A 22,003-nucleotide genomic window follows, 5' to 3' on the forward strand; every position below is an offset into this window, starting at 1 on the left:
TGTTATTAGTGATCAATGTTTATTCAAACATAGAAGAATTCCTGGATTACCAAGACAGATATACAGCAGATCCGTTTAGTGTCGTCTTTGAGGCACACAGGAAAAAGATCATTGCCAACAGTGAGTGACTATCATTTCCTACCAATGTGTCTGTTAAATACAATAATATATTCATGGTCTATAGAAAAGTCAAACAAAATCTTCATTCATGAAAACAATCTAAAAAGAGAGACATCAGGAGATACGTGAATAAGGCTGGAAGAGATACAATAGGTCCATACACAAAGTTACGGTTGACAATTTTGGCATCAGTGGATAAATCCCTTATGTTAAAAAAAAGAATCAAACACGAGGCACTTTCTTATGAGCAACATCAGTGGCACTGTTTGTATGTATGAGTAACACATAATCACCTCGCTACCTTAGGGTAGTCACACAGGGCACCAGTTATGCTGCTGAAGAAGGCACTAACTTGAGAGCAGATAGTACTGTGTCCTTCTCCACAGGTCTTAAAGATTGACTGATTGATGTTTGTGGAAATTTATTTCGAACAAGATAACAGAGAGGGTCATACAGAAATAAATGATACTACACAAAATAGTAAGCATATTGAGATATATGAATGACAAACGCGTGATGGTCAAACACCGACATGTGCTATATGAAGACAGATTAGGCAAAAAAGAATAGCTCGTAAGAAAGGCGCCTCAAGTGTTACAGAAAATAATCCTTTTACAAAATATAAAAACTAACAGTTCAAAAGTAAAAAAAAAAAAAAAAAAAAAGGCCACGATCGAATGAATATTTGAAATGCACGACTGGCTAGTTAACGTGGAAACAAAAAGCGCTTTTGCAGTTGAAGAGGGCCCCGGAGTTCGGCTCGGAAACGCGACTCGGAAAGGAAAGCTGCTGCGACCAGGAGGGACATTTTCTGCAAAGTGCCCGTTTTAGTGATTAGATCTTTACAGCACTCTGGGGGAGTAGCACCTGGTCCACAGACAAATGCACATTGAGGGAATCGGAGTGGAAGAAAACTACAATGTTTAAGTCCCGAGGAGTCTGTCCCACGTCAATTTCCACAGTCTGCGTTAGAAATTCCCATCAGTTGCTCTCGGAGGCTTTTTGTTTTTCTCACAGCGCTGTGATCTTGGAAGATGTAGCTGAGGCTGCAGTTTGAGTGCCTAATTACTTCAAGAAACCTTGGGAGTGTTTTTCCACCCTTTGTTTACCAAAATGAGACCCTCAGATGTGAAATTTGATCGCTTGCCAAAGTTGCAAAGAAAAGAACCAATGGGCTATTTGAGTACGGCATGTGGTGATGAAGTCGCCTCCCTCACCCACCCACTCTTCTTCTTCTTCTTCTGCTTCTCCTAGTACGGCTCTGCCTTTAGACTTCGATATAGGCAGCACGTAAACACCATCCCTATGACCTGGGGATTGGATGGTCGGGGGAAGGAAAACATAATTCAGCAAAAACTCCACGGATACGCATGCATTTCTTCTTTGTTTATTATGTGCAAGCAAACTGTTGAAAAGGGGTAGCGTCTGATGCTCACCTGTACGCAGGCGACCCCAACACCCACCGCCCCGATGATCTTCAGATGGTCCAAGATGAATTTCTCCAGTTTGGTGATGCAGCCACCCTAAATGAAAAAAAAAAAAAAAAAAAAAGAAAAAAAGAGTGTCTTCATGTTTCATCAGTTGCTGTGGGAGTGTTGCTGTAGTCTCACGGCTGCTGTCACACACCACGCAGTCTCAATGCTGACACATACGGAGACATGACAGAAATACTGATCGAGCCAGCCGCGCTAAAAAAATAAAAATAAAAAAAAGTCAACCACGTCGACAGCCCCGGCACCCTTCATCCTCTCACCTCCACCTTGTAGATGTTGGATGGGTGGTCCCTGAGGCCGCAGAGATCGGTGAGCGTCTTGCAGCAGCTGTCAGGCACCTTCCTGCCTTGTGCGTCGCTGGAGCGAATCCAGACGCTCTCTTCCCAGTCGGTTGAACGGTTGCTGCCACAGCACTTGAACTGACGGGGGATAAAAGGGGGGAAGAAGCACGTTCTTATCTTTAGAGGGGAGCATTTTGATGGTGGCAAATAAGTATAAAAAGACAGTTAAATAGAAAACGTTAGAAGTTGTTTTGCTGTATACCAACGGATGACATTTTGTAATACTGCACTTCGCTAAAGAAATACGAGCAAAAAGTTTGTGTAATTTGCTGAAGGACTGGTTTGAGATTTTGGGCTTCTTTGTTTTCTTACCAATAGTTATTATATGAGGGTACCGATACTACGTTGACATTGGTATGGTAAATAAGAAGCTACAGCAGGCTCTCGGCAAGAAAGTGAGTTAAGTGTGTCTGTGAGAAGTCCAAACTATTTTTTTTTTTTTTTTAGGAAAGTCGAGGAGAAAGAACAAAGAATAAATGTTGACCTCTGACAGCCCGGGGGCATCTCATGCTCATAAAAAATGGAGCATAAAAAATGAACAGAGTGAAAGTCTGGACTGCTGTTCAGATTTATCCGTTCCTTCATGTGCCGTCAACTGGTATAAGCAAAGGAGAGGAGGAATTACAGCACAGGCTGCAGGCAAGTCTGGAATCAGATTTGTTTTGACTCGCCCCCCCATCACCAAAAATCTCTAATCTGATGGGATGATAGGTTACCAAAACACTGTCCAATCACATGCGAGTCCATGTGGCTTCTGCTTAGAAGCTCTGGGTCCCTTATAATGTGACGGTGTGGATGCAAATACAGTACAGGCCAAAAGTTTGGACACACCTTCTCATTCAATGTGTTTCCTTTATTTTCATGACTATTTACATTGTAGATTCTCACTGAAGGCATCAAAACTATGAATGAACACATATGGAATTATGTACTTAACAAAAAAGTGTGAAATAACTGAAAACTTGTCTTATATTTTAGATTCCTCAAAGTAGCCACCCTTTGCTTTTTTTGATAACTCTGCAAACCCTTGGTGTTCTCTCAGTGAGCTTCATGATGTAGTCACCTGAGATGGTTTTCACTTCACAGGTGTGCCTTGTCAGGGTTAATTAGTGGAATTTTTTTCCCTTATTAATAAAAAAGCAAAGGGTGGCTACTTTGAAGAATCGAAAATATAAGACATGTTTTCAGTTATTTCACACTTTTTTGTTAAGTACATAATTCCATATGTGTTCATTCATAGTTTTGATGCCTTCAGTGAGAATCTACAATGTAAATAGTCATGAAAATAAAAGGAAACGCATTCGAATGAGAAGGTGTGTCCAAACTTTTGGCCTGTACTGTACATCCAGTTTTCCAATGTATTTGGGGTAAAAGTAAAACGGCACTCTTACTACAAAAGTAAATATCCTTTGTCGTTTGTGTTAAAAATACAATTAAATGAACCTCTGGCTTGTAAAATTGGTAAATGTATCCATCTATCTATCCTGGTTTTGCCCGCGGATGCTTACCTCCTGCTGCAGCTTGTCCACAGCCCTGGTGATGTGCTCATGGCTGCTCTGTTTATACTTCTGGGTCATGGTCTCTCTCAGGTTCTGCTTCAGCTCCTCATTCAACTGTTGGGACACACGGACACAGATGTTCTCACCAGCAGCTGCAATACATATAGCCACTCAAATATCAGGCCAGCACAGAGCATGAATGACCAAGTGATGAAAAGGAGTTGTAATTGTTGACTGATTGATGAGATTTATAGCACACAGAGTCTAAACGCTCTCCTGGCGACGCGTGTCATGGACCGCAGGTCCTAACGACAGAGGAGCAGACGAGGACGAGGCCGGGGCGAAGGCAGAGAAGAAGACGGTGGGTTCTTTTGTTTTGTTCTCTGGACCAGTGGAAGAAAACGCTTACTGGAGGAGCGGTTTCAGTTTCTATGGCAACAAGCCAGCTGGGAAACCACTGTAAATCAAAGCACGAAGGAGATATCAAGGGAATGAATGATGAAGAGAGGAAGGGTGGGGCGGAAAGAGATGAGAGATGGGAGGTGAAGACAAAGAGGAAAGGAGAGGATGGGGGGGGGGGCGTATAGCTGTATATTTTACCTGTTGACAGTTCAGGAAACACTGCGGCGGCAGGGAAGCAAAAACAGCAATTCTACATTCAAAATGGCTCAACAAGTAAAACCGGCCGGGCTGTGAGCGTGAGCGAGCGGCATTATGTGCCATTAACCACACACAGCTCCAATCGAAGCAAACGTGAGTTCAGGCATCTATTCAGGCGATGGCTGTGAGACTGAAACCAGTTCCAGCCCAGCCTGGACCGGCTCAGGAAAAGTCACGGCAGCAGCAGCAGCAGTTTAGACCTGCAGATGTTGACATGTAAATGTGCGCCATCTACAGGTAAGGGACTTAACAGCATCTGCTGTTTTGACAATGGTGTCAGTGAAGGCAACAAGCTGCAATAGCTTTCTTTTTCATGGCTGGTTTTTTGACATCTTTTACATTTTAAAAGATACAAAATGGACACCACATGCAGCAAGAGGATTATCACTGTTTCTTATATAGCAAAGAAATGCATCTTGCTCAGTTGGAATCAACAAAAACCCCCCATCATTTCATCTGTTTAAACAAATCCTAAATTAAATTTTAAGACCGGAACAACTCACATGCACCCTGAAAAATAAGGGGGATGCCTTCCGAAGGATATGGGAACTGCTTATGGACCTCTGACACTACCATATCATAACAGGGTTTGGCATGTTTACATAACATTCACAAAGGATGACCAAGGATGATCTGTGACCATGGACTGACTTGATCTAATTTGCTGTATTTCATTATTATTATTTGTTTTGTTTTTTCTCTTCAGTCTGTTATGTTACTAAAATGTTAAAAATCAATAAAAAGATAATTGAAAAAAAAAATATACAAAATGTTAAGAGTATGTAGTATGTGAAAGTATATTATATAGATATATTTTTTTTTGGACACGCCCGGTGGGAAAAAAGGGGTAAACTCTACACTGCAGGTTTTAGTCTAGTTTTTACATCAACTACAGCACATGAGGGAGGACAAGAATCACTTGTAAGTAAAACTGTGTGAATTCTGTAACTGCTTCTAATTCTGTAGTGCTTAGCAGTATTTTAGCTCTCTTTAGTCATTTACCTGTGTCAGCAGAGTTCTTCATTTCTTTGTTTTTGGAGGGAACAGCACTGTTTCGGTGTAGAATAATCCCAAATCATAACAAAATGCTTCTAAATGATTCTGACACAGAGCATTCAGCCTTGTTATGTGTACTGCTGGAGGCATTTTCCCTTCCATTTGGACTAAATGTACCACGAGTAATTTGCCATATGACATTAGTTTTATTTTTTAATGGGCTTTCTGATATTTTTTCCCCAGCAATCTGATTTATCATGCTAGTTTTGTCATGGAAACATTATTAACTCTTTTGACTACGCGCTCAGATTAAGAGGCAAGCATGCTCTATTGATGCTCTATTTTTTAGTACATCATATCTGCTACACACAGAGACATCAGATTAGAAAATCAAATAATGATTTTCTGTATAATGGTTTACTTTTTTTTAACTACAGTGACAATAATTGGATAATTGATCAAAAATAAGAATATCAAAAGAAAAGAAAAAAAAACGTATTCATGAGATTCCCTTTTGTAATCCGCCCAACACCATTCAGTTACGACTGCATTATTACTTAAAACAAACCCTCAAATCTTCCCATATCGGTGAGCCGCTCCTCCGTCATTCCACACATACAACCTAACGTACAGTACAAATCCCAGCGTGCATTGTAAAATACATTTGAAAGTACTTTTTTATTTTTTTTTTATTTTATTGGTTTGAGAGGGATTACCTGCTGGTAGTAGATATAAGCCAGGATGCCAGCCAGGATCTCTAACAGGAAGATACACAGCAGCAGGACAAAGTACTGAGGACACAGGGGAAAACAGAGGAGGAGAGAAACAGTTAGTGGATGGTTATGCGATGGAGCGACAGGTAGCTCCAAAGTCTGATGTGGAAAGTCACACATGCAGCGCTGCAGGAGAGGCAGTTTGAACAATAATAGAAACATATAGTGGCTGAGGTCTAGTTCAATTATATTGAGCTGTTAATTAGTAGGGCTCGGTTTCGTTCAAACATTTCCAATACCAGTACCGATACCGTGAATTCGATACCGGTTCCTAAACGATACCAATTCTATAAAACAAAAAGAAATTACAACATTACGGCACAAATCTTTTTTTTTTCTACTACGTGAGCCCGTCTCTGTGTAACGTAGAGTTTTTTTCTGTCTGCCTCTAAGACGTGTAGCGCTAAACAGCCAATCAGCAGCATTATTAGATCTTGGTAGAAGCATGCCACGTGCTGATTGGCTCACTGACGCTGATGAGATTTACTCCTTAGGTATTGAAATTTGGTATTGAATGACAAGGCTTTTTTCGATACTTCAGAGGCAATTTGGTCGGTGCCTAAAAAGTATTGAATTCAGTACCCAGCCATATTAATTAGAAATAATAATATTGGAACTGCTCCCCCCGCGACCCGACACCGGATAAGCGGACGAAGATGGATGGATGGATGGATGGAATATTGGAAAAGTTGGTCCACTGCAGGTTTGTGCAGCCATTTGATAGAAGGAGAAAGTGAGAACAAACAATGCTCGTAAAGACATTCTGACTGCCTGGACTAGGTTTCCTGCTGATGGCACAAAAGCACAAATGAAATGAAGGAGCTGCTCAACAGCTAGAAAAAAAAAGAAAACTAATCAAACAGCTAAACATGTTGCTTTCTTTTTGTTAACTTTCATTGTTACATTTTTTTGGCAGTCACAGTGTGACATCTGAAGTACTGTATTATTTCTTTCTTTCTTTTATTTGTTACTATAAAACACTTCACCCTCCTGTTGTCCTCGGGTCAAATATGACCCGTTTTCAAACTTTCTACATCAGAAATTTGTTTCTTTCAAGCGGAGTGTCCCGAAAAATAAAACGGTTGGTTCCAGTCAACGCTCTTCGCAAGTAAAGTGAATGATCAGGTCACTAACCTGTCAAAAACAGCATCCCCAAACTAAACTGACCTATCTGTGATCATCCATCATTTAGTCAAAATAAACCATGATTTCTGCTTTTTGTTTTTTTAAATAAAAAAAGTGATATAAATTCATATTAGTGGTTTATATAACGGCGTGTGTGTGTGTGTGTGTGTCAGAGTAGGAGTAATGTTGAGTGGAAAAACCCCATAACAAGGCTCTGTGTTTAGTGTGTATGAGAGAGAGAGAGAGAGAGAGAGAGAGAGTTTATATTTGGATCTAGTGGTAGACCAGTGTTTGGGGGGTGGCAGCATAAAGAGGGACCAAAACGTTTTAAAAAAAAGTCACAAAAAGTGTTCATTTTCAATTTTGACCCAGGAGGACACCAAGTTCATAGTCTCCAGGAAGACAACACAAGGGTTAAACCTGAAACTTGTTTCTTTGGTAACAAGCTGTGAACACATATTGGTTTAGTGAACTTGTAAGCAAACAGTTCCTCATTTACACATCCAGCTGAGGTTGGGGATTAAACTGCATTGTTCAGGTGTAACTAATGCTTAATAGCAGTGCATTAAACGTGTACAACCGTGCCAGCCCTCACAACAGATCACAAAACTTAAAGCTAGGCAAATTGAAGTAAAAGTGCTGTGTGTTTTCTTATGGTGATGTGTTGCTGCTGCGGTCATTTTAATTAAAGCCCTAAACTGCAAACCTTTAAGTTATTGCTCAGTGGCACATCTCACACTCTTTGTTGAGGTGTGCTGTTCAGAGTTTATCGCGGGTATCTGATTCGTGACCGGGTCCGTGGGAGTTAGAGAGAAGGTCTGCAGACGTTTTCCGCAGAATGAAAAGACAAGAAGAGATGTTATCTGATCAAAAACCTTGACCCAAATTCCTCTGGCGCGCTGCTATCAGAGAGAGAGAAAATCAAGCCGGTAAAAGTGCACTTGGTCTTTGATTTGATAGCGTTGGCTGATTAGACCTCGGAGTGCCTCTGAGCCTGAATGCTGAACGGACTTGGGCAGACAGATGCGTGTTGATGTTATGTTGATGGTAGGTTTAACAAGCATGGCGACACAGGTTGATAATGAAAACATAAGAAAGACAGATTAAACAATGGCGCTTATGACAGTTAACAAGGTGTGTGAGGATCTGATCAGACCACAATTTATATTGGATCCTTAATGTCAAGATACGGTGAATTACACTTCTCCCATGATTGGATTACATTTGATATGGGGAAGTTGTTTTACTGTTAAATGTTCTGCCTTAGGAAACGTCTTCATCACAACTCTTTAAGAACAATATTTGAAGTATCCTGAACAAAACTGTCTTTAGGTCACTTCAAACAACTACCAGCTAATAGTGTATTAGAAGTTTACTTTTTTCTCCAAAAAAAAAAAAAAAAAAGGATATCCCTGGCATTAAAACAAACAGCAATATTTTTAAGGCAGGAAATGGTAGTTGCAGGTATGGATGCTGAACAGAAACGTATCTAAGAAGGTGGTCAGTAGTAAATTAATGCAGATACAGATATTCACTGCAGAACAGACAGACTGAAGACAGCAACGCTGCCCACGGCCGTCTGACTGTACAAGACAGAACTAGCTAGTGTGAGCATAACATATACATGCACTTATGTACGTTTAGTATTTTATATATATATATTTATATATATTATATATATATATATATATATATATATATATATATATATATATACACAGAGCCAGACTTTCTATGTTTTAAACCAATGTAAATTCTGCTTTTTATTCAGTTATTTAACTGTGAGCAGGAATTAAAGCTGTAGTGGGTAGTTTCTGTCGCCCCCATGAGGAATCCTAAGTAAGGACAGCAACACTGTCCACATGATACAGCCTTCCGTGATCGTGCACCGCCCCCACCACTCCTCCACGCAGTTGCTAGCAGCTAAGCAGGACACGGAGGATTAAAAAAACATAATGGACTCTTCAGAAGAAGAGGTAATTATCTTCACTCCAGTTTCTGCGCGTGAAAGTCGCCAGACGTCTTCTGAACATAGCCATACTGAGAAATACAGAGAGAGTTGTGTGGAGCTGATAGTCTTAATTAGCTTTGTATCAACTCATTCATTTGGTGATGGCTTAAATGTAACAGATGCTCATTAATATCAAAAGGTTACGCACTAAAGCTTTAAATGAACTCAAACTCAATTCAAATAAACACCTTTTGCAATGAGAGGATATGAAATCAGTCTCAACTTGAACACATGTATTGTTTAATAATGTACCTTTAACAGCCACACAGAGTGGGATTTGATTAAGAATTGTTTCTTGATGCAAGTTCTCTTCAACTAACTAATGTGTTGCAAACATCTGAACAGACAAATCTTTGGGGTTGAAGCTGAAAACGAGGACAGCTAAGTCAGCGGAAGGTCAGTTTTTCTGACTGTACTTGTAATCTTTGCACAATGCTTTCTCTTTCACACACAAAAGCATGCTTCTCAGGCTGATCCCACACGGACAGTGATGTGTTCAGGGTGTAACAGGGAACCTGCTGTTGGATGTGGAGACAGAGGCGGCTGAATTATAGACTGCAGTGCCTCCAGAGGACTCCTTATGATTTCAGGCACACTCCCATTTACTCTCATTTTACGTCTGAGCTGCGATTCTTCCCCCGGGCGACTCAAAGGCACAGTGTAATTACTGCAAGAAAGGACTCCGCAGGTCCATATGTACAAAAAGCCCTGCACTGGCTTCAGACTTCCAGACTAAACTACAAAATGTCTAACATCACTCTGACTTATCTTGCTGAGGTTGTTGGAAAATACTGAACAGCTTCTTTGGCCTTTTGTGTACATAAAAGACCAACATTATATTGCTGCGTGGATACAGTATGCAGCTCCGTTGTGGATGGTGTTTCTATTTCAGACTTCATTAGAAGTGTGCTGCTGCCTTTCCAATTACAGTCACACTGAAGGTAGGGCTGCTCCATTATGAAAAAAAAAAAAAAAATCATAATCACGATTATTTTGGTCAGTATTAAAATCACCATTATTCAACACAATTAAAAGGTGCTCTAAGCAATGCTGCTTGTTGACGTTCAAAGTATTGTCAAACAAAACGAGGCTAGCTCGCCCCTCCCCCTCCCTTCCGCGCACTAACCCCCCAAACCCCACCCCCAAATCCTTCTTGTCGGTTATTGGCTGGAACACTGTTTGGCGCAGTTTGTTTTTGTTGGCGTTTGTGGAGCCTGAGCTGTCTACAGAGAACGCGTTTTTTTTTACAGTGTGTTCAGGGGACAGGCAGCCAGCAGATAGTGAGGAGAGGTGTGCTGTATGTGACAAAAAATGTTGTAGCCAAAATAAACGCGTGACATTGCTTAGAGCACTTTTAATCATCATTTTTTGGAAAGATGTTGCATTTATTGAACTTGAAACAGTTAAACAAATCTAGAGTGAAAACACCTTGAACTGTGAAATTTCCCTTCAAACGTTTCCTGTTTAAACTTTTTTTTCTTCCATTCAGAACACAAGACAACATTAAAAGTTTACTTGCAAAACCTGATGTGCAAAATAATTTTCTCTTATTTAAAATGTTTGTGATTATTTGGAGCAGAAAATGGTAGTAGCGATTTCAATTTTGATTAATGGCACAGCCACAACCTTTGGGCTGTGTGCTGAACTCTCTGGCCACATGCAGCTAACCAACTGGAACTTTAAACTGACTTGAACCTGACGCCGACTCCATTAACCTGTGTCCCAGCAGCTGGTGATCGCCACACTGACTTCAGCTTGGTGTCTGACTGGCGGTGAAGTGTGTGTTTTCTTCACACAAAGTGTAAAAACTGAACGTCCTTTCCGCTAACAACCAGTGTGATCGATCAAACAGTCACCTGCTGAGCTGAGTCATAACTTATCACCTCTCTCTCACCTAGATGGTGCTTTAATACGGCGCCTTTGCAGTCTTACTTAGTGAGATTAATTTCTCCTGACATTAACAGAGGTGCCCTTAACTTCTAAGCGAGGACTTTAATTTTAACTTTATCATTGATTATTCTGCCGATTATTGTCTTGAAAAAAAAAAAAATCAATGAATTATTTGGACTATAATTTGTCTGAAAACAGTGAAGACTGCCGGTCACAATTTTCTAATGTCAAAGTCAAGATGACATCTTGAAATTGCTTGTTTTGGCCAAAATCCAATTATTTTTCATACATAATGGCATAAAACAGAAAATCATTGAGTCCTCTCAACAGGTGAAAGAAGACATACGCACCATATTAACGCTACATTCATATCCTGTCAGATTTAACGTAAATGATCCTGGAACATACTGCATACTACTGTTCAAATCAGCGTACTGGTAGAAAAAACACAACTACAGTTAGGTACAGTATGAGATTTAACTGTGGGCTCACAGGTTGCAAATATATCAAAACAAGTAAGGAACTCTGCACACAATTCATAAAAGCCAGCAAATGTAGTTAGGAGATATTAAAAAATAAAATAAAAATAAAATCTGATTCAGAATACAGGCAAGAGCTGTCAGCTGCAGTTTTATGGATGATTTGAAATTCATAAATAAAAGATTTTGAAGAAAAAAAACACACTCTCACACACACACACACACACACACACACAGTCAACCTGACTGTATTTGTTATTCAACACCGTAAAGAAATTAATTTAAATGGGTATTTTAATATCCTATTTCGCACAACTCTCACTGTGCCCAGAATTTTTTTTATCTATCTCTTCTGCCCTTGTTGAAGCCTAAAAGATTGTCCTGAGAAATGAGCGATGATCATAACTAAGTCATGAAAGACTCATCAGGTTGCAGAACAGGCAGACTGTGAGCTATGCAGCCAGACAGAAGCAGAGAGCTCTTTAACCTTTGCCTCTGCTTGCAGCTCTGCCAGCCTGTTGCCTCATAGAAATAAACATTCAATAGAAAGAAAGTGAAACACAAAATATAGTACGATAAGTAAAAACAAATACAAAGGGAAATGGAGAGAAAATTGTAAAATTGTACTGTAATTGTTGGAATTGTTGGGGCTTTGTAAATTATAGAGTGTGGCCTAGACCTACTCTATCTGTAAAGTGTCTCGAGATAACTCTTGTTATGATTTGATACTATAAATAAAATTAAATTGAATTGAAAATAGAGGCGCTGAGCGGCAAGGAAAAGACGGTGATGGTGAGACAGAAAGGTGGTGGTCCTTTTGAGCATTTGTCCTTTCCATGTCCTGATTGATGATACAAATAGTTATCAAATGCAGTCATATAGTGACTTTTTTTGAAAAAACTTCGTAAACACTATTATCATTATTGCATAAATTCGAACTGAAACAATCAGTCGACAGACAGAATATTTAAAACCCCAAACATTGGTGCGTTTCTCTTTTTTATATAATCGTAAACATAATCCTTTTTGATTTTGGACTGCTGGTTGGACGAAAACAAGAACTTGAAGACGTCACCTTGGGTTCGGGGAACTGTGACAGACAATTGTTCACTAGGTTTTTTACATTTCATAGACCTAACGATTAATCAGTTAATTCAGAAAACAATCGTTAGTTGGATCCCTATTATTTGTAAAAAACAAAAGTTTTAATTAGAATGAATTCTAAATTTGTAACTTTATTGCAGATAAATGATCTTTTTATTAAATGGGCGGACAAAGAAACAGACAGAAGAAAGACAAAAAGCAGATGAAGACAGCAGAGACAAAGATCAAGTGAGAAAGACAGAAAGAGAATGAGAGAGAACTAAAGAGAGCCTGTAATATGGCTGATGAAACTGCATGAAGTCAGTTTCTCCACAGGTGGATCCAGCCTCTGTTAGGACCACTTTTCCATTTGGCTCGCTCATTTGGAAGGAAAAAACGTTTTTCAAGTCATTACACTGTTCTGTTGCTTTTCTCTCACAAAACAATGAAGCTGTGTTTGCAGACACACACCACACCCCTATTCCCGTGGGAGAGATTTCTTCTTGTTCTCTTTTTCTTACTGACCTCGCTCATACTTTGTATAGTACAAACATCACTAACAGCCTTACAAATATGGCCTCCCCAACCCTCCTGTTGTCCTCGGGTCAAATCTGACCCATTTTCAAAAGGTTTCTATATCAGAAATGTGGGTTTCTTTCAACCTAATCTTTTAAACAAAATAACGTGGAGAATTCCATACAACGCTCTTCACAAGTTAAATAAATGATCAGTTCACCACGTTCATTGAATTTGGGTGTTTTATTCAATTTTATAGCATGTAAAGAAAAATTTATAATAGAACGTTGAAAACCGTAGGAAAAAAAATGTCAAAAAAGCACAGAAAAAAAGTGACAAAAACATAGGAAAAAGTGACAAAAAAACTTGGAAAAAAAGTCACAAAAACGTCAGGAAAAGTGACAAAAACGTCAGGATAATCTTAAAAAACATGGGGGGGGAAAAAGCGCAGAAAAATACTGACAGAAACTTTGACAAAAATGACCAAAAAGTGTCAAAAAAACACGACCAACACGTTGGAATTTTTTTTACATTTTGACCCATAAAAACATAAAATTGCATGGTCGACGGGGAAGACAACACAAGGGTTAATCTAAAGGCTACTGCAGTTAGTTTATCTAAGCCTTACCGCTGCAGATATCCTGGTGATGCTATGGCTGCATCAGCACGTGTGTGGTTACAACTTGTGAGCTTCAGGCTACAGGACACAGCTGCTCTCATGTACTCTCAACAGGTACCAGGCACTCACAGGAAAAACAATTACTCTACCTCTCTCCCCCCAGCACCCTGCCCTTATGTTTGCCCTCTTTAACAATCTCGCTAGCCTCTCTCCTTGCCGACAAGTTCAGTCTGTCACTGTGATTCATCGACCTAATCTCAACTCGTCCGGATGCACTGAGCGTTTCAAAACGGCACAACACACAGGACGAGAGGTGGTGAACGCATCCTGAATTTACGCATTTTTGTGCAGAGGTACAAATCAAAATAATCTGGGGCCTCATTTATAAACTTGGCGTACGCGCAAAAGAAGACGTACACTGCTCTCTGCGCAATAATTGGGATTTATAAAAAGCACACTTGAGGGAAAAATGTGCGGCCCTCTACGGACACTCTGACCCAGGCGTACGCACAGAAACGGGGGAAATGAGAAACGGTGACACCGACGGCAGATGGATGAAACACGTGAAACTGAGACCACTGTGTAAAATAAATCAAAATATTGCCTCTCATTGATGATATGAAGAATTCACAAAGCCATCCTTAGAATTATTATCAAACACAAACACCTGTTTGATCCATCTGCGGTGAAAACCAGACAAAATAAAACAAGAGACTATCGTAAATTCAAATGAAGATATATTTGCGAAAAAAAAACTCAAATGTTCTGTAATTATATTGGCATGTTATGGAATTTATTCTCATAATAAACAGGACAAATAATGTTCATACTGATGCGGGTTTTCGATGCCTCCGTCTGGCGGAGCACGTCGCTTTAATATGGTCATCATACACAGTATCATAGTGTTTTATACAGTGTTTATTTTTATGGCTTTGGATCGTTTTAAATGTTTGGTTTTATTAATTTTGATTAAAGCATGTTTAACCATTATGAAAGGTACAATAAGACGTTTTACTTATTACTTTTTGTCATTTATAATTAGATTCATTCCGACACCTTTTGGACAACCCCCTGGCCTTGATTGGTGCATCTGAACAGGGAGCGTTGGATTTTTGCAAATCGCACTACAGAGTGCCAGAGGAGCTGGATTTTTTTTTTTTTTAATGACCTGCTTCATGTAGTTCTACTGGAACATAGGGACAGTTTCAGCAAATATGACAGAAAGTTCGTTTTATAAGGCTTTTACCTACTGCACCTTTAATTTGGTCCACGGTCCGACATTCTGAGGCTGTGGCATTAACTACATCTGCAACAGGTTGTCACTTTACAGATTTTTTTGCATTGGTATTACCCACACTGTGCCCTCCAAACATATTTTACACCTCTCTAGCAATAACTACAACTTCACATTGAGTGAATGTCCTTTGTTTTGTTTTTTTTTTTTTAAATCCTACCTATTTAACGGTATTATTAGGATGTCTTTTCAACTACTGTCTTTAAAGATTACCATAAAAGTAGGATATCGACTTATATCCTACTTTTAATAGTAATATAATATAATAGTATATATATATATATATATATATATATATATATATATTATATATATATATTTATATACTAATAATAGTATATATATATTTTAGATGATATTTTAAGAATGAATCAGCAATTCCACTTGCCTTTGACTGAATATTTTGACTACTGTCATTTTTACAGATACAAATACAGCTATTGGTGCATGTGTCCCAGACCTACATGAAAGTACGTAATTACGACAACTTTATGTTAAACATTTCAGTCATTACAAGTGATTAAATGAGCATTGACATATGGGGCAGACAGCTGTTGCGTGATTTGAACATATTTCTATGTGAGACGTTAAGTTTGTACCATAACTTTGTTCTAGATGCTATTCTTGGCTTTTAGAAATGTCTTGCTACGTCATGAATGCTACATATAAATACATGGCTGTATTTTGACATCTGCCTTGTCGCAACCTTAAAATATCTGGCTGCGCCGAAATCTTGTGGACTTGTCTCCGCTGAAAAGTGGATAATGCCACAGATGTTCTTGCAAAGCTTGTATGACACAAACATTTGAGCTGCGCTCACAGTGGTGTGCATGCATAAACTTACCATGTCGAAATGTGTGGCTTGAGGGCCTGAACAGTTTGTGCATGAGTAAATAGTACAGTGTTTCTGCATGTTTAGTGCCATGCAGGTCTCTGATGGCAAATCCCTCTGCTGTGTACAGAGTGTGCCAAATCAAATATGGGCACACACGCTCTTGTGTATGAAGTTTTTGTTGCGTCTAAACTGAACCCAGTCGAGGCCAAAACCTCAGCCGTGGTGTGTGTGTGTGTGTTTGGCACCATAACGTCCTTCTAATAACCTATTACTTCTGGCAGTTATATACGGTGTCCCACATTTACTTTTTGGCTTATTCTAGGGTGGGAAAACAAAATTCATCCACATGCCAATAAAAAGCTCAGTGCCCAAATACATGGATGTACTGTACATACTACTGAGGAATGTGCCATCCCACCTGTTTTTAGTGATATTGTGTGCACAGAATCAGTCTGTCTGTCATTTACTTCTACAATGGACAGTGTTTCCTCTATGTTGATTTGACCGTGGTGGCCCCCCACGGCAACATTTCTGCCCCCCACGGTATCAGAAATAGGGCTGCATTGTTAGAGTGCATGTCGGAGAACGTTTGTATTTTAGCTGCATTATTTACATGCTGAAGTAGTTAGTTATCTCAACTCAAGTCTAAACTAAAGATTGTCGTTCATTTTTAAATCAACAATAGTGACTATGGCTGTGATTGTTACATCTTTTATTTTCACCTTATGAAATTAGTTTTAGCATTAGTTCTCCTTTCCAGATCACGTGATGAGATGACAAACCAGCTAACGTTTCGTGCTCTCTCCTTTTTTTTGCCATGTCTTGACGAGCCATTAGTGAAACTACAATTGGTCATAAAATAAAGTTCTCCAATGAGGGGTGTTGGTGGTGGCAAGAAAGAAAATCACTTAAAAAATAATGCATATATTGCAAATTACTTACTGTCCAACTGTTTGGTTGAATTGGGTTTAGGTTCCACAGAACAAGTGACTTCTTTTCACACACACACACACACACACACACACACACACACACACACACACACACACACACACACACACACACACACACACACACACACACACACACACACACACACACGTGCTGTTGTGTGCAGCGTCACTCATCTCTCTACCCTGACGTGATCTCTTACCACTCGCAGTAGCCTCCTCTGCTCCTTGAAGGTGGCACAGCAGCCCAGCACGCCTGTTACCATGACGATGGCTCCAGCCAGGACCAGTATGTAGGCGGAGGCGGCGTAGGTCTTGGAGGAGAGAAGGCTGATGTAGTCGCTCTTCTCAACCAAGGTCCAAACACCCACCGCCATCACGGCGCCCCCTGCCAACTGGGAGAAGAGCACATAATGAGAGTCCGATCTCTGGCAGCGAGCGGTACAAAAGAACTGAGACTCTGGTCCCCGAAAAAAACAGCACACTGTAGAATATAAAAAAGGAGGCAAAACCTGAGAGGGACAACAAGGTTTAAATTATGTATCACCCAAGTTGGCTTCAAGGTCTGAATCTGAAACCCAGAGAATAGAAATGTATTGATTTTGCTATACTACATGCAAAAAGGACTATGGCTGTCATCTGGAAGAAAATGGAGGCACCTACAATTGGTGCTTGGATCAAGAATATGGCGCAATGTATGTCCATGGTGAGATTAAAATATATATTAAAATACTAATTGGGGGTGTAAGAGAAAAATTGTAAGATTTGTTAGAAGTTGTAATTGCAATGAAAAATCAATAAAAACATCGTAAAAAAAAAAAAAAAAAAAAAGTGATGACGGAGGAGAAATGAATGTCTGTCGATGAATGTGAACCAGTACAAAACAACCCACCGCTGCCACTCAAGATCTAATCTAATCTTGCATTAGTTCACGCTGCAAGATTATTGTGAATGAGCCGAATTGAGCAGATAAAAAATGTATACTTAGCTACAGCAATTAGTCGATTGACAGAAAATTAATCTGCAACTATTATGATAATCAGTAAACTGGTTTAGTTTTTTTATTTTTTGCAAAACATGCTCTGGTTTCATCTTCTGAAATGAGAGGATCTGCTGCTTTTCTTTGTGATATGTGGCAGTATATTTAATATCTTTGGGTTTTCGACTGTTGGTCGGACAAATAAAGCAAATTGAAGACATCTTTGTGGGCTATGTAAAATTGTTGATAGCATTTTTTTCACTGTTTTTAAAGACTTTTTTCTTTTCTTTTTTTTACATTTTATAGACTTAACTCAGAAAAAAATAATTGGCAGAATAATCACTGTAAATAAAATAATAGTTAGTTGTAGCCCTGCTCTTATTTTATAACTGTTATGTCTGTTGGAGAAAAGGTTTTCAGATGCAGGATTTTAACAACTTCAGAGGAATCATATGGTTTTAATTCTGAGGAAGTAGAAATCAACAAGTGAATCCTTAAACCAGGATAGAATAATCCAGCATATAACTGTCATAGTCCGACATCTTCAGCATTATCTAAAACAACGCTTTAAGAGAATATGAGGTAAATGAAATCAATAAGAGGTCACTGTGACGAGTAGGCGGATGGTGCAGCGCTGCAACAGAAATCTGTCACGGTGCCAAAGCCGTCAATCTAACAGCTGGCCTAATTTAAGATTTCATTTATAAAAAGGGAATGGCTACAGAGGGCGGAGACATTGAGTCAGACTGTACCACACCCAGGGACAAGACAGTGTGGCAGGAAAACACAGAACAACAAGTGTTGAGCAAGATATTTCAATAAACACGCTATTTATTTAATATTACAATGTTTGTAATAGTAACCACAGCACTTTAAGCAGGAACTGTGTTCTGTGCTGTTCGGTTGCTTCTATTACAATACTGGATATGTTCATTTATTTTAGTTGTATTACTCACTTCCATTATAGTTCATAGGTGCAGTTCAAAACACAACCTGATAATTTAGAAGTCCATGCATGCCCACTAACTTGATGTCAGAGGCCTACAGAATAAACATCTATCCAAAAAGAGAATATATAACTTTTTTTTTTATCCCAAGGGCAATTGTTGTGCAGCAGTTGCAGTTCAAAGTAGTAAGAGCGCAAACACATACATATACACACGCATATATACAGTACACATATATAAAGATTATCCATAAAGTGCATACCAAATGTCAGTGTTTTTGCTCATGACCACTTTATCAATTACATATGACCTTGTGTGACCAGCTGCATGTGAGTTTCCCTTTAACAGACTTTCAATTTATTACAAAGGGATTGATTAGAGAAAGACTATTCATCATTTTATGTAAGACATATAAAGTTGAATTAAACTATATTATTTTCAGTCACAGTAAATTGTTAATTTAAGATTTATTTATTTTTTAACAAAAAGCATTTCACAATTGTCCAAAAATCCTCTTGGCTACCCCTAGAAAATCTGTGTTTGCAGTCATCAGTCCATGTGGTGAACATGACGCTTGCTGTAGCTTTACCTGCTGTTAAAGTACAGGAAGGAGTGTAATTGTAACTTTGGCAGCCTCCAGTGGCAACAAGAGGTACAAACTGCAACATTTGAAAACAAGTAAATGTGTTCATGTCAGTGCACTTTTCCATCTATTAAACCTACAGGTGGATTGATTTTCCTTAGCGGGTAAACAGGGTGAAGATGAAGTGAAGAAAAATGCTGTTTGCACTTCTTTAACTATTACTGGTAGCCGAGGGGGTAATGATAAAATCAATTTCAAAAAAGCTCCAATATGTAATATGTCATCTGTTAGCTGGATCTTTTTTTTTCAGTATCTTTATGCAACAAAAAGTTACATATGTATTTAACTATTTTTTCTTTATAGTTTATTCTAATCTTTAATGCAGTGTCAGTGTAAGTTATCATTGATAATATCCATTATCAAAAACATTGCTGCTACGTGGCCGGGTTGGCTCAGTTGGTAGAGAGAGCAGGCGCACATATACGGAGAGGTTTATGCCTCGACGCAGAGGTAGGGCTGGGCGATATGGACCAAAAGTCATATCCCGATATATTTTGGCTGAATATCGATATACGATATATATCCCGATATTTTTTTCCGCAAAGTGAGAGCAAATGTTCAGTCAAAGCCAAAATCAAATATGACATGTCACAAGTAGTTTCATAGAAACAGTTGCAAAATCAAATAAATAATAAACCGGTTTCTTCACCTGGTTCATGATTAAATGCTCAGCTGTTCAAATAACAATAAAATGTAAACCTAAATACTGTATAACAGGAGTACCTTTTTTGAAATCAAAGCTCCATATTTGTGATTCGTTCCAAAGGTCAATTAAGCTTTTGATATTAATATAATCTACTTTGTTCAAAATGTAATGCCTCATGCCTGTAAGCCTAGGTTTATAGTCCCATTCTTCCACTTGATACTGCTTCCACTTAAGTAAACTAAAAGATGAACTATCGACTACAAAACAAAGAAACTAATTAATGTGTTAATACAAAGAATATTTATTATGATCGGTTCACAGATCTGAGTTCAAACGGAAACTTCACCCTTCTGAACTAAGAGTTTCTGCTTCAAGGTGAAGTTTAAAACAGACTGAAATGTCCAGGCTCATTCCTCCACTATTTATTTCTATATGTATTTATGCGTTACATGTCATTTTAACGGGCACTGAGCTCCAGATCCTGCAGCTGCAGACGGTCTCTGCTGCCCGCTGTAGCTTCTCTCCGTCCGCCTGCCGCCGGCAAACTTAGTGGAACTTTCCGCCGATATCGACATACAGGTCGTCCTGGACTACGTGTAAGATCCTACCGATCACCACTCTGTCATTGGCTGGTCCGATCTGGATCAGCGGGGGACGCGCAGCAGCGAGGCAAAGCTGTGTTTTTCCGGGGAAGAGACGCTGCGGCCGGCCACGGAGCTCTCCGCCTCCCGCGCTGCCGCGGAGCTCAGGTTGCTGGTCGAAGGCGGCATACATAATCATAAAACACATTGTCACCTGTTAAATGTTATTCATTGCTGTTTGTTCTTTTCATTTCCTCTATCGAACATAATTAAGCAGTACAAAAGTCCGGCATCTTTAGCGTTGATCTGAATGCTTCGGACCTCTGTTCCAAGATGGCGGCGGTTTTGACGTATGTTTAGAACCTCAAGGCGACATCTGTGTATATATCTATGGGAGCAAGGATCACATTTGAACTATATCGATATATGCGATATGGTCTAATTCCATATCTCATTTAAAAATATATCGATATATTTTTAATATCGATATATCGCCCAGCCCTACGCAGAGGCCCAGGGTTCGAGTCCAACCTGTGACGATTTCCTGCATGTCTTCCCCCTCTCTTTCCCCTTTCTTACCTAGCTGTCCTGTCCATTAAAGGCGTAAAAGCCCCAAAAAATTATCTTTAAAAAAACAAAAAACATTGCTGCTACAAGAAATGCTTTGTTGAAATGGCAATACACTGCTCAAAACTTTCTTCTTGGCTTTCAAGATTACAAGGTTTGTTGATTAAGAAGTTCATTTTCCATCTTCAAGTCAAACTTATGTGGAATGTGCTGTAGCCGTTGGAGCATGACATGTCTGAAATGTAGATTGTGTTCTGGAAATGTTTGATTAAAACCAAAATTTTAAAGAATTTCAACAAATAACCTCAAAAGGTGGAAAATGCAACACCCTACTTAAAAAAAAAAAAAAAAAAAAAAAAAAAAAAAAACATTCTAAAACTCAATTCATTTTTCAGGTTTTATTCTAGTTTTGATAAGTTGATGAACCCAAAGTCAATATAGCCAAACAAATCCATGACTGTACAAGTGAATGCATTACCAGGTCTAAGGAGGAAGGACCTGAAGTTTCCTCAGAAAAAAAACCTCCCTATAGCAGCATCCTACATGAGCCACAACCCAAAAAAGGGCTGACAAACAGAAGGACGAACAACAATCCATCTCATCTTGCCGAAACACCTGTAATGCCTAAGCATTGACTTTTTTACTCAATTTGGTGTCTTATGTCAAGATTCTATCACGCTGACAGTACATCAATAGAAAACAGGACATACCTGAGGTAAATGGACAGCTGCCATTCAGCAAAAATACTTTAAATATAGTGTTGAAGTGTGTTAATTAGGTTGTCTGGAGTTTAGTCCAGAAATAGTTTGTATATACAGTGTACAATAGCGGTGATGCATGTATTTGGTTAATACTTTTCACTAATTTAATAATCACAAGAGTTTATGGAAATAACTGCAATATCCAGAAGTATGGTTGTAACTCTGGCACTGAAAAGGTTCAGTATTGTCTGTCTG

At 39.1% G+C, this 22,003-nt stretch overlaps 1 protein-coding gene across 1 annotated transcript in view; it reads right to left on the bottom strand.

Annotated features, from left to right (window-relative positions):
* Positions 1–22,003, bottom strand: part of LOC114560776 (CD151 antigen) — a 27,547-nt gene continuing 5,544 nt past the window's right edge. Inside the window, exons 3-8 of the mRNA XM_028586398.1 lie at positions 16,888–17,079; positions 5,826–5,900; positions 3,463–3,567; positions 1,874–2,032; positions 1,557–1,643; positions 1–1,430 (exon numbers count right to left, since the gene is read on the bottom strand). Of these exons, the coding sequence (XP_028442199.1) occupies positions 1,371–1,430; positions 1,557–1,643; positions 1,874–2,032; positions 3,463–3,567; positions 5,826–5,900; positions 16,888–17,079 (678 nt within the window). The 3' untranslated portion in view covers positions 1–1,370. The remainder of the gene's footprint in view (positions 1,431–1,556; positions 1,644–1,873; positions 2,033–3,462; positions 3,568–5,825; positions 5,901–16,887; positions 17,080–22,003) is intronic.

The sequence above is a fragment of the Perca flavescens genome, chromosome 1 (genome assembly GCF_004354835.1).
Source record: "Perca flavescens isolate YP-PL-M2 chromosome 1, PFLA_1.0, whole genome shotgun sequence".
Taxonomy (NCBI): domain Eukaryota; kingdom Metazoa; phylum Chordata; class Actinopteri; order Perciformes; family Percidae; genus Perca; species Perca flavescens.